Source organism: Balaenoptera physalus (genome assembly GCF_965194825.1).
Source record: "Balaenoptera physalus genome assembly, chromosome: 4".
Taxonomy (NCBI): domain Eukaryota; kingdom Metazoa; phylum Chordata; class Mammalia; order Artiodactyla; family Balaenopteridae; genus Balaenoptera; species Balaenoptera physalus.
In genome coordinates, this window is record NC_138891.1 from 64,948,294 (window position 1) to 64,962,442 (window position 14,149).

Sequence of the window (14,149 nt, forward strand, 5' to 3'; positions counted from 1 at the left end):
TCTAGAAATAAAGAAAGTGACCTCCAATTAAATACCAGCAGGCATCTGGGTTGGACCAGGCCAGGGGAAGAAACACTCATACATCCTTCCTCTCCTGTCCTCCTCCCCCACGCCCACCTATGCAGAGCAAGAAAGACAGAAAGGACAAACAACAGTCACCACCTGGCAGCCCTTGGTAACCACAGACAACTACCCACTATGTTATCTCCTCATCCCAGAGGGACTTGAAATAAAAAAAAGACAGGTCCGCAGAATATCCTGCATAAAGGAAGGTGACAAGCATCCAAAGTTCTAGAATACTGCAGATAATGGACTTTGAAGGCTGGGACCTAAGAGGTTAAGTTTGGTGTTTGCAGAGTAGATTCCTTTTACATTTTAGTTTTTCTTGAGAATGAATGACTTTGGACAAGTTATTCCTGATGCCTCAATTTCCTTATTAAGAATGTAGAACTACCTGGAGTGAAGTCAAGATCTCTATCTCAAAAGTGAAAAATTATAAATAAGGTCCTTGGGTAATCCCCTACTGTAAAAATGTGTTAAAAATCAAATGAGTAATAATTCCTCCTATAACTCAGCAATCTTCCCTAATACGTAAGTAAAATGGTAATAAAGTATTTATGGGTAGCATAAACCAAAGTGCAATTCTAGCAGGCAGCATCCAATGAGGAGCCAGGAAACCTGCCCTCAGCCACGGTCAACGGACTGTGCATCCTGAGCAGGCCCCTCTTCCTCTGCCTCTGCAATGGGGAGAGTACCAGCTACCTCTCCCCTACCTACTTCACAAGGATGTTGTAATGTCTATAACCCATGTGCAGTACCTCAGGTACCGGGTGATATATAAACAGGTCATATTCATATTATTAGTAGTCTTACCTCACAAGATGTCTCAATGGAATGAGAGCTTTATAGGTACCTGGTAAATATGACTAACTGCTTCCCCTCTCCCTGGGAGGTAAAGGGGAGGGGGAAGGAGGCAGTAAAGGAAGCCCAGATAGGCACCCACCTCTGTTCTGATGGATACTGGCTTTCAGGCATCATCTTTGGCATCTGCAGGGGCTGATGTGGCGGCCGGGGGACCGCAAAGGTTTGCTGCTGTGGTCCAGGTTCTGGAAGTGAATGAGGGCTGGGGGTGGGGCCCACACCTGGTACTGGGCCAGCTGCAGGGGCATGTGCCGAGGTGGGCAGAGTTGCCTGAGGCGGGGGAAATAGGGAATTCTGATGGGTAGGCGACAGTGGGGTGGTAGGAGGGGTTAATGGCTTGAACCCAGAGGGAGGCTTCCTATCATAGGCACTGTAAACAGAAAAAGAGAAGGAACCATTTAGCTGCAATGAAGCCATTAGCATGGTCACCAGGTCCAGCTTGCAGCCCACGGTTGCCAGGAAATGACAGCATTAACATAGTTAAATTGCTGGCAGCCCCGAGGGAATATTTGTACCTCTGAAAAGTGACAAACACACTGCGTCACAGGGACTTGTTTAACACTTCTAGTGATTCTTCTCAAAGATAATTTTAGCCTCTGCTTCCGGTTTCCTTCTTCCCCGTTTCTAAAAGAATTCTCCATGTATGCGTGTGCAGGGGTGGATAGATGAGGGGAGAAAGTATGCCTTGGGAGGAGTTTTCTGGCCCCCTCTCCAAGAATTCCAGGGTTCCCAGGAATTAGAATCTTTATTGAAGATAAATTTCTGCTGTAACATCACTAAACAACTCTTCTCCTCCCCCTTTCAGGCAGGTCTGTGTTTATCTTCCAGAGCAAAGAATGATTTAAAATTAAAGCTTCATTCCTGGGGCCTGGATATTCTTAAGTAAAGGGCACAAGCATGGGGACTTTTTCATATATTCTGATTTGAAGATTACTTCTTTGGTGCTTAAAGTTCACATTAACATATGATAGACATGAAGAAGCATATATTCCCTCCCTCGAAGCCACAGATCAAATATCCCAGCATTCAAGGTTCTTTCCCTTAGGAGGGCTCAGTACCCCATGAACTCAGTACCCCCAGAGAGCCGATTTAACAGTTTTGCATTTTACGTGCAGACAAAGCCGCATTTGGACTGGCTACACCTAGAGGATCATTACACTGCCACGAAAGATGGGGTGCGCTACACTGAGCATCTGCTGAATAATACTGAAAGCAATCAGCGTGCTGGCCACTTCCAGGCCAGCCTTCCTCTGGCTCCACTTACCAATAGTTGTAGAGGCACTTTTCTCCATAATTAGCACCGAGAGCCTGTTCATGGCTACAGGACGACAGCTCAGAGGAGGGGCTGTGCAGCTCCCGTTTGATCTTGGCTGGAGGTGGGGCATGAAGCACCACTAAAATCAGAAGAGGGATGAGGGAGGAACAGAGGACAGCTGATTAACAGGGAGCACAATGCTTCCTTCTGCAAACCCTATACTAGCTGATTGTTCTTGGAACTCGTGTCAAATCACATGCCAGAGAAAGCCCAACCCTTAACACAGAGCCTACCATCTAAAACCAATGAAAAGTTCTTTAAAGTCAGAAATCATCATCTGACACTTTACATTAGCCAAGTCTGTTTTCACCAAACTTCTTTGGTGTTGGGTCTGCTTCCTAGCAGCTCTGAGGCCCTTAAAGATCCTGTAGGTGATGAAAAATCCTCAAGAAAAATGCAGGTGTGATAGAATACCAAGGATTGCAGATAAGAACAATTTTGTTTCTGAAAAGGACAAAACAACACCAAAAATATACTGGTAGACATTACACATTAGCTTATCAAAGGCTTAAAATTGCTGTGGCAAAATACAGAGGCATATATACAAATTAAATATATGACTTAAAAAAAAATACATGATTTTGAAAAGTCCTTCCTCAAGCAACTAAATATTAGCTCTGAGTAAGAAATACTCAATTTTAGGGGCATTTCAAAATTTTTAAAAGCAAAGGAATACAACGATGGACCAAACCACAACCGAGGAGAGGTTAACTGCATACAGGAGGAGGCCTGGAAACCTCTGTGCTTGTGTCGGCTCCATGCCTGTCCTAGTACCCGGCCACGAAGGGCAGGCTCTCATAACCAATCCTTTCACAGATGGTGCCAATTACTTTTCCTAAATTGATAGCATACAGAGCTGTTGCTTTATGTTTAGAAATCGACTGCACATTCCATACGTGATTCTGAGAGGGCAGAGGAGCAAGAGTTTTTCAAACCAAGGTGACTTAACACGCAGTGGCAAAACCCAACCAGTTTTGTCTTTTCTGCCGTATCTAGGAGCTAACTCATTTTAGAGAGGGCGTTTTACCCAAAGTAGAAGGGCAAACTCTAAAGATGCCGCATCGTAATGGTTGTCTTCTAGCTACGGGGTAGAATTGCTACTCTCTGTCCAGCATCTGGGAAGGAGAGGGAGGGGAACGAGTTAAGCTTTCCTGCCAGCTGTTCTCCACTGGATCCAAATTCTCATTAAATAGCTAACAGAGCTTAGTGCTCTGGTGACCCACTAAAGTTTTCTGTTCCACTCAATCTTTACTTATAAGCCATCTTCCAGGAGCTTGGTTTTCTTAGTGATTCTATTAGGGAGAATTAGCTAAAGGATCATCCCTTTCCTGTCTGGTAAGACTGAACAATCTTCCCACCAACTGGTTTCTCAGGTGCCTCCTCCAACCCCTGAATTCTGGACTCAGAAGTGAACAAATGAGACTGAAGACTAGATCACAGATGACAAGTTTATAAAGCAAAGTCCTGCCAGGGACTGACTGGCAAGGGCAGGTTTTCATTATTCCTTTCCTACATAATGCCAACTGCTTTTCCCGAACATGCAAAATAAGTTCAGAACTGGCAGATTATATTTAGAAGTCATTAGAGTCTCTCTTGTGATTTTTTGATGGTGACATCATGGCAGCCAACCCTCAATTGCTATCAAATGTTTTCAGACATTCAGACACAGAAAATGGCTAAGCTTGTTGTTGTTAGAATGTTGTTAGTAAACGAGAAGGGAGAATTAACGACTTGACACAGAAAACCATTTCTCCAATGCAGTGGATGCTCTGGGGGTTCTCGGCACTGCCCCTGTGTCACTGCTTCTCCTCTTACCAGTCTTCTGCCATAAAAGTTTTGGCAAGATAATGAGGGAAGGTGATGATGCCCCAGCGTAAACAGAAGTTACATGTCCTGGAAAGTACTTTTCTGACTTTATCTAAAGAAAATCCTTTATAATCACTGTTTTACCGAAGTTTGGAGAGTAAACAAGTTATAGCATTATTCAATTTTCTCACTTCAGGTTTTAGAAATGTTTTGACATTTTCACAATATTGTTATAAAAGTTACCAGCTCTGCTGACAGGACTAACACCAGAGGGTAAACCAAAGTTTCCCAGAAAGCAAACTTTCATAATGTCTTCAGGAATAGTATATACCCATTTTGAAAGAGAATCTAAGCTTTTGGCTAATTGGATGTCCTGATTCCCTCAAATCTACACAGTACTCTTAGTGTGTACTCCACCATTTTGGCTCTTGATTGTATGGTATCTTCTACCACACCAAACTGTCCTATACCTGGAATCTTATGTTCTCTAACCAAAGGAGGAGTTCAAGAAATAGCTGATGAGTGCTACGGTCTGAATGTTTGTGACCCCCAAAATTCATATGTTGAAATCCTAATGCCCTATGTGATATTAGGGGGAGGGGCTTTTGGGAGGTGATTAGGTCACAAGGGCACAGCTATCTGAGGACACAAGTCTGTGACCTGGAGGGGAGCCCTCACCCAACCATGATCTCAAACTTCCAGCCTCCAGAACAGTGAGAAACAAATTTCTGTTGTTTGTTAGCTCCCCAGTCTGTGGTACTAAAGCAGCCTGAATCAACTACGATAATAAGTGATTGAATGGGTTATATTTCCAATTAATTCTTAACCTTGAAGGTAGGGACCACATTTACCCTTCAAGGCTAGACACGATGTTAGTCATAAATATTCTTTCCCTCAGGAATCAACCATTCCAAGGAGGGAGAGAGAGGAGAGTGGTACAGAGCAGGAACGAGAATTGGAAGTTTCACAGATAACTGACAGGAAAGCCAGTAGGGGCCCTGTGAGGGGTTAGGACGAAGGCTCGGTCTCCAAAGGGACTGCTGGGCCAGAGGATGTATGAAGGAGCCTGACAGTGGTATGCACTAGTCAGAGCTAGTCGTGTATTTTAAGCAGGAACTTAGAAGTCCAAGGAATGCTCCTTGCTTTCAGCCTGTTCCCTCTTTGTAAAATGAGGTGGGTGATGCTGCCTTCAGAAGTTAAGAAAATGGCACAGCACCTTGCAGATGGTGCTATGATGCTGTGTAATTATACACTGTGCTTTCAAACACAGAGTATTTACCTTCGCATGGGCGACTTACTAAACGATGACAGAGACTGAGGACTATGAAGCACGGCAATGAATTGCAATTAAAAGAGGAGCATGAACTCCTTAGGAAGTTTGAAAAGAGATGCTACTTGACTATTTGAGTTGATAAACATTTTCCACAATTAGAAACTTTGAGTTTAAGCTCAGTTATAGAAGATGAGTCCATAAAGCCAACAGCGCCCTGAGAACAATTCCTGGCAAACGTGGGCCACCTTCCTTGTTGTAAACATTTCTTTCATTCATTCATCCAATCATTCATTCATTGAACATCTTCCATGGGTCAGGCATCCTGAAGGTGTTGGGGATATGACGGTAAACAAAACAGACATGGCAGTCCTTTCTTCAGGGCATGCATAATTTAGTGAGAGGTCTGACTTTCAGCATCTTCCCACAGATGTAATTAGAGTTGGACTAGGGCCTCATGATCCACTTAATTCAGGCCCTTACATTTATAGATAAGGACCCTGAGGCCCAGAGGGGTTAAAGGAATTGCTCAAGGTCTTGGAGCTTCTGATATTGGAGGGGAAAGGAGGCAAGAGCCCTCCACTGTCATTTCAGTGATCTACCACATTGACAGCAATGGGAGATACTGCACTCACCCACTTTGTACATCAAAAATAGAGGACAGGGCTTCCCTGGTGGCGCAGTGGTTGGGAGTCTGCCTGCCAGTGCAGGGGACACGGGTTCGAGCCCTGGTCTGGGAGGATCCCGCATGCCGCGGAGCGGCTAGGCCCATGAGCCACGACTACTGAGCCTGCGCGTCTGGAGCCCATGCTCCGCAACAAGAGAGGCTGCGACGGTGAGAGGCCCGCGCACCGCGATGAAGAGTGGACCCCGCTCGCTGGAACTGGAGAAAGCCCTCGCACAGAAACGAAGACCCAACACACCCAAAAATAAAAATAAAATAAATAAAAATTAAAAAAAAAAAAAAACCTTTAAAAAAAAAAAATAGAGGACATAGACCTTTTTTTCAATGAAAACAACAAAAATAGCACATTACATCTGGTTTAGAGAAAGTGTTCTAGAACAAAGGAATAATGGATAAGAACCAACACCTCTGGAAAAGAACCAGGTAGACCAAGAGAGAGGCAGCCAGACAGACCCCTTATCATTGGCTTTGACCAGTTTGTTTATATACATTATTTTATTCAATCTTCCCAACCCAGTGAGAAAGCTACTTTCACTGTCTCCATTTTAGAGATGAGAAAATCAAGGCTCAAAAGGTAAGTAATCTGCCACAGTCTCATAGCTGTAAGTGATCAGGATACTGTCCTAAACAGTTGTTAGTCATTCCATCATATTGCTTCCCAGAGGGAATCTGAGAGAAAAAGACTAAATCAAAAAGGGATTAAAAGAAATACAGAAAGAGGTCGAGAAAGAAGACAACACCAGAGAAGAAGATGAAGGAATACTATTTGCCAATTATCAGGGTCTGTGTCCTCATGTTTACTCTGCACTCGCCAGCTGGAGGCACACCTGATACACCTGAATCCACTCAAGGGCTTACACCTTCCCCATCTCTAGGCCACCAAAATACCCAGGATCCCTGCCTCACTCCTACTGGCAACTAACATCTCTTGACTCCAGTGGCCTCTACTTCTTACAGTCTTTGCCTCCCATCCTAGTATTCCATCTAGAAGATCTCATTCTCCCTTCTATATCCTGCTGATCAAAATCTTCTCATTCAGATAGCTGCAGGCACTTTGGAAGGCCTGGCATCTTCTACAGCCAGTCACTGACCAGCCAGATGCCACACTGTTGCCATGGATACCACCTCGCACCCCAAATGCCCCACCCCTCCTGAAACTGCTTCTTGACATTCCCTCTTAATGCCACCTCTGAGGCAAGAACACTTTGAGTGAGCTGTCTGGACCCCTATTTGACTATAAGAACTCTGTTAAGGATTCATGCACAAATATATGAGAGTCTCTGCTTGTCAGGGGTAGGAAAGACAAGGGTGGCTGGCTGACAAGATACAAGTCCATACCTGTGGGCATGCATTACAAAGTACAATGTGCTGCTTTGTAGACCATCATAATACCATCTAAAATTTAGATACGATGTTCAGAGATCAACCAACTTAACTTCACAGTTGCTTTTCTTACTAGGGAACTCCTTGGAATATTTTTCTATCTGACACAGTGATCAAAAATCAAGCCTGATCCTAGCCAATGCAGTAAGTTAAGAAAAATGAATAGAAGGCAAAAAGATTAGAAAGAAAAACGTAACTCTCATTATTCACAGATGGCCTGGTTGGGTACACAGAAAATATTAAAGAATCCACAAAGTATAATAATCAATAAGCTAATTTACCAAGATCATTGGCTACAAGGCCAGTACATAAAAAGAACGATTTATATACACAGTAACTAAAACAACGTGACATTCAAAAAATACATTTACAATAGCAACAGATAACATCAAATACCTAGGAACATACCTAATAAAAGACATGAAAGATATCTAAACTGAAAACTATAAAACCATGAGGAAAATCAAAGAACTCTCAATAAATGGAAGAATATATTATGTTCATAGGTTGGAAGGTTGATACTGTAAAGATATCAATTCTTTCCAAATTTATGTATAGGCTCAATGTAATCCCAAACAAAATTTCAATACTACACAGAAATGAGAATGAAGAAATTACAATCACACTTAACAACACGGACTCATAAATAAAAGCCAGACACTACAAAAATAGCCAGACACTACATGAGCCCATTTACAATAACATTCAAAAGGAAACAAAATTACTCTATGGTGTTTAAAGTCAGGATGGAGGTTACTCCTGAGTCTGGGGGTGGTGCCTGTTCAGGGGGCACATGGAGTCTCCTTGTATTTTGATAAGTTCTAGGTCTTGATCTAAAGGCTTGTATAGTTTGAAAATTTATCAAGTTGTACTCTTATGATTGCTATGTGTTATTTCAATTGTTCCTATTTTAAAAAAAAACAGCCCTCTCCTGGTCAAATAGCATCACTGAGTTAAAACTAAGGTTTCTCAAACTTTAGAAAATCTTTCTTCTGTGATGGTGTAGAAGCAGTCTTTCAAAGACATAACCCAATTGTTTCAAAATAGAAAAAAAAAATAGACAAACTAGTCCATTCAAGAGAAATAATAATTCCCTCTGCTGACAAAATCTGTTTCCTGCCCACAAGTACAGGCCTGTGGATTCTGTCCAAGGCAGCTACCCCATGCCAGTGCTGGCAGTGAACTTCACTATTACAGCACAGAGGATCAAAACAAAGGAAAACACTTTTGTTGAATGTTATGATGCACGACAGTTTGAGTCAAAAGGAATTTTTTCAGAAAGACAAAAACCACCTTGTCTAATAATAAGCCTTTCCTTTGGTGTTTCGTGATCATCAAAATTTCAATTCGCCACAGCCTTTGTTGTGAATACATACAGCATTTATGTAGTCGCTGAGTGTTAAAGAAATTGCCAATCAGTTATACCGCGGTCTGCGCGGGAGAGAGACCAAGACCATCCTACTTCTCCTGCATCACACACGGGCTCTGCCTGCCTTCTGTCGGGTGCCGCCGCTCTGATTTGGTTTTGGGGTTTTCCTCTCCACCTTCTTCAGTTTCATTACTTGCATCTGGAACAGATTCATCCTTCCCAAATCAGCTGTGCAGGCATGACCTCAGGGTAGGACCTTATGTGGTCACGATTGACAGCACGATCTTCTTACCGTACATGGAAGGTTGACTTTGGGCATGTCCATGAGGCTATGTGGCCAGGTGGCCAGCCCGTGTCTCCAGAGCCTCTCACAGCACTCGTGAACAAACGTGGTGTGGATGTACACGGTCATGGCTGAGACACTTCTCAGGATTCCAGAGCCATAATCCTAAAGGGAAGGTCCATTCCTAAGCTTACTACTCCCTGTGCCACCAGCTTTGGGTCACTGTTCCTCTCTTAGGCCACTACCATCCTGCTTCATTTCCCTCCATAGTATGGAATACATACTGTTTAGTTCAAGAATGATGGTGGGGAGGAGCCCGAGACACCTGCCCGTACTGCTCTTTGGCTGTGGCTGTCAGTAGAACTCAAGGAGAGGGCAGAGGGACACATGAACTTAAAAATGACACTGGTAAAACAGAAATGCAGAAGCCGTCTGGAAGGAGCAGGTGTGGACTCTTCTCCCCTGATTACTCTTAACTTGTCAGGCTACCCAGTTGGCAAAGACCAGAGGGCTTTAAGTCACCAGGTGCAGTGTCCCTTGAGTTCTGTGCACAACAAAACCAAAAGGCTTACTTTCCAACATACTGCTGCCTTTCCTTAGTGCTGGCCTGTTTTGGACAAATTCTGAGACAAAGCATAGATAGCTAGTGAGTAAGAAAAAAGGGGTAGACAAGCTGAGGCTTATTTTAAGTTCTACCATACTACTAAAAGGGGTCAGAAATATGTCTTTATTTTAGGCCTGAGTAGATTAGAAATTCATTTCAAGCATAAAATATATTCCTAATCTCAATATTCTTTGCAATTGCTATAGCAAATGACAAGGACAGGAGATAAGACCCTGGTCTGGGAACCAAAGAGGTTTAAGGGAGATGAGATAAGTGGACAGGTTCTGGCACTTAAAAAGAGTATCTGGAAAAGGAGATGCCTTTTAGATTTCTAAACCAAATAAGAGACATGCTCAAACCCGTTTGAATGGATGGTTAACATTGATTCTGCCTGGCAACAGTTGCCAAAAATAAAAATTTGAAATGTTATCAAATTTAGTTAAGGGGCACAAGTACTAAAAGCAGAATTGGTGGAGATATGGGGGACTATGCCATTTTCTTTAATATCTGATACAGCTAACCTTTGTAAACATAAATTCAAAAATTGAATATAGCAAAAAATCATCCATAAATAGTAAAATCAACTATTTAGTAAGCTTTGCTAAAAAATTGTAATGAATCCCTCAAAAGCCCTCTCCTTTTGAGGGATTCATTTACTTAGTTACATGCATGTTTAGTTCTCTCCAGGAACTAAACATGCATGTAACTAAGTAAGCATGCACAAACTCTTTCCATCTGATTCACTCTGTTCTTCTACCAGTGTTTCGAGGTCAACATAATAACATGGATATGAGAGGTGAGAAAACCCAAAACATAGGGAATTTCCAGGCCTAAGGTCAGCATCTCTGTATGTTGTTTGCATTTCTACATATCCTTTAGAAATGTACCCTAAAAAAGTCAACAACTACAAAACAACTGGCCAGGACCCTGCAAAAAAAGTCAGTGTTTTTTTTTTTAAATCTGTATTGGAGTATAATTGCTTCACAATACTGTGTTAGTTTCTGTTGCACAACAAAGCGAATCAGGCATAGGCATACATATGTCCCCATATCCCCTCCCTCTTGAGCCTCCCCTCTCATCCTCCCTATCCTACCCCCCTCTAGGTCATCGCAAAGCACCGAGCAGATCTCCCTGTGCTATATGCTGCTGCTTCCCACCAGCCAACTATTTTACATTCGGTAGTGTATATATGTCGATGCTACTCTCACTTCGCCCCAGCTTTGCCCTCCCACCCCATGTCCTCAAGTCCCTTCTCTATGTCTACCTCTTTATTCCTGCCCTGCAACTAGGTTCATCAGTACCGTTTTTTTTTTAGATTCCATATATATGCGTTAGCATACGGTATTTTTCTCTTTCTGACTTACTTCACTCTGTATAACAGACTCTAGGTCCATCCACCTCACTACAAATAACTCAATTTCATTTCTTAAAAAAGGTCAATGTTATTGGGGGGAGGGGGCAAGGTAGGCAGATTGTTATAGATTGAAGATAAAAGAGGCATAACAATAAACATAATGTGTGATTCTTAATCAAATCCTATATCAATAACAATGTCAATATCAGTTATAAAAGACAGCTGGGGAATATTACTGAATAAAAGTTAATTTTCTTGACTATGTAGAAGAATGTCCTTCGGAGACGCACACTAAAGTATCTGGGGGGTGAAATGTCATAATGCCTGCAACTTACTTTCCAATAACTTGGAAAAAAAAATCTATACACAGAGAAATGAAGTAAATGTAGCAATATGTTTTAAAAATAAATTGATAAAACAGCTATTATATCTCATCTCCTCCAAGATACTTGGAGAAAAAAATTATCTTACGGTTGACTAACAGGTCAGTAGACGTGCTAAGAACTTCAAAACCATGCATTTACACACGAAGGAAGTCACCCCTGGCCTATTACCAAACTGGAAGGAGACTGCCCTGTTTATACTGTACATTTACCATGTTTGGATAATACAGCCCTGGCAATCTAAAATTACACAAGGACAAATGTTGTCATACTCTAACATCTAAGCCAGTGATTCTCAAATATTTTTTTGTCCCTGGCCCACTTAAAAAGGAGAAGGGAACACCCAAGAGAGGGCAAAATGAAAACTGCCACTACTATCACCATGACTACTGCCCAGTGCCACCTCTACTATGGCCTGGGTAAAAAGACAGCAATTACACAAGTACAAAATATTAACAAAAGTAAAATTGATCAGTAGTTCCATATACATATTAATACGCATATAACAGGAACTAAAACATAAGCTCAACTCAAGATCACAAAGCATTTTTGGACAAAAAAAAAATGGAGAATGTCCACTCCTTGTGAATGTATATGCACAACAGGTTTAGAACACTACCAGAACAGATGAACAACTCATTAGATTTCATCCCGAGTCCTCAGAAGGGCACAATGCAGCCATCATCAAGCTGTGAAGGCTGGCAGAATTAAAAGGAATTAAAGTTCTCTTCCTCGAGGTTCTCCTTCATTCTTCCCTCCAAGCAGCTGGTTTGGCTCCTTCTGCCCATAAAGGCTGAGCAGGGCCAGGGCCAGGAGAAGAAGCTTGAAATGGGTGGCCTGGACTTTTGGTGCTCTGAGCCTTGGGGAAAAAAGGCACAAGAGTTTCTGGGAGCTACAACTGGTCCAACCTAGCTTATTAAGCTAAGAGATCAGAAAGGAGTGTGGAGCTGGAGACCTAAATTGTGTTCAAGTCTGTTGGCTTGGAGAATCCCCTGTGCATTTATGTTTTGGGAATCAAGAATGGCAGCAGGACTCTGGTATGGAAACAGGCTCTCCACATAACTCATGGGAAATATGACAAACATCTGGTACAGCCAACATCTGGGTGAGCATACCACATACAGGGGCTGAGATTTCAGGGTAGGTTCATTCTGAATCTCAAGTGGCAAGAATAGCTGCATTTGTCCTGGGCAAAGTCCTACATGGAGAAAGCAAGGCTTCTGTTCTGGGATAGAATCTGGTATCAGTAGGTATAGGGAAAGATCTCTTCACAATTGTCACAGTGGCAGTATTCAAGATTTTATTTATTTAAAGTAACTTTTGTTTTCATCACACTGATAAATTCACATAGTTTCAGAAATCAAATAGAACTACAAGGTTTATGACGATGAGTAACAGTGGTAGTATTCAGGGTTTTAGACTGGAGATTAATCATGGTGGTGGGGGGATATGTTGATTATTCCGGCTTATTCTTTCCTTACTTGTCCTGTTTCTCAGTAAGGACCAAAGGACTGACTATCACCCTGGTGATATATTTCAGGGCCCCAGGACGTAAGATCAACCATGAAGTAGCAGAATTCATCAATTAACAATTAAAGAAGTCCTCCCTATACGGCCAATATCATCTTCTGTACAATAAATAACGCAAGAGCCAAATTAGGAACTGATAAAACTAGTTCCTGGAACATCTGGCTCCAGGAATCAGATTTCTCCCAAGCAGTGGGAAAAACCTACAGTCAGCAGAAGAGAGGCTTCAGGAATTGGTGTGTGGACAAAAAAACCCACTCTGTTTTTCATGATTTAGAGCTAGAAACTTGGGGTAACATAATCAGCTCAAGAAAAAAGCCTTTGAACTTATCATGACATGGACTATGGGAAAAGACTGTCAGATCCAACAAATAGGGTTATAATTACATTGGTATTGGAACAGGACCAGCCCAAGAGCGAGATTCAAATCTTGATGACCCTGCATGAAGATGGCTGGGTAATACCAGAGTGAAATAATAACCTACAAAACTAGAGCCAGGTCTTGCTACAGTGGGAAAAGAGGCGAGGGAAGAAAACACCTCTCTTAATCATAAGAGTAAATGAGGTTATATCAAGTATTTGGAATTCTAGAGCTGGAAACTTTGGGGGATGCAAGCCCAGGAATATTTTGTTGGTGAGTTCCTATAAAAAATGATAGGCACTTAACTTGAAAGATGGTGTGGATTGGGAGTTTGGGACTGACATGTACACACTGCTATATTTAAAATGGATAACCAATAAGGACCTACCATATAGCCCAGGGAACTCTGCTCAATACTCTGTAACAGCCTAAATGGGAAAAGAATTTGAAAAAGAATAGATGCATGTATATGTATAACTGAGTCACTCTGCTGTATACCTGAAACTAACACAACACTGTTAATCAACTATGCTCCAATATAAAATAAAAATTTTTTTAAAAGGTGGTATGGAGACTGTCTCCAGAGAGACCCCTCTCAATTCACAAATGGGGTGGCAGAAAAACAGGGTTCGCAGGGACATGAGACGATCACTTCAGAATTCTGAAAATGGAAACCTAGAGGTCTTGAATACAAGAGTTAGAAATTAAAGAGAGGAAAAGGAGCTTAAAAAAAACTGGCCCAACTTTGAAAAGGTATAAATAGCATTAGTAAAGAGTGGTATCTGAAACTTCTGAGAGGTCACCTGCAAAGGCAGTGGAATTTCTCCCAGGAGACAGGAATTAGAGTTATTGATAGAATGTCTCCCACCTGGGTTTTAAATTAGACAA

The 14,149-nt window shown here is 42.0% G+C and overlaps 1 protein-coding gene across 1 annotated transcript in view; it reads right to left on the minus strand.

The window, feature by feature from the left end:
- The window catches only part of ETV5 (ETS variant transcription factor 5), a 55,608-nt gene that overhangs the window by 26,248 nt on the left and 15,211 nt on the right, over positions 1-14,149 (minus strand). The window contains exons 6-7 of the mRNA XM_082460920.1: positions 2,186-2,315; positions 1,004-1,291 (exon numbers count right to left, since the gene is read on the minus strand). Coding sequence (XP_082317046.1) covers positions 1,004-1,291; positions 2,186-2,315 — 418 coding nt within the window. The remainder of the gene's footprint in view (positions 1-1,003; positions 1,292-2,185; positions 2,316-14,149) is intronic.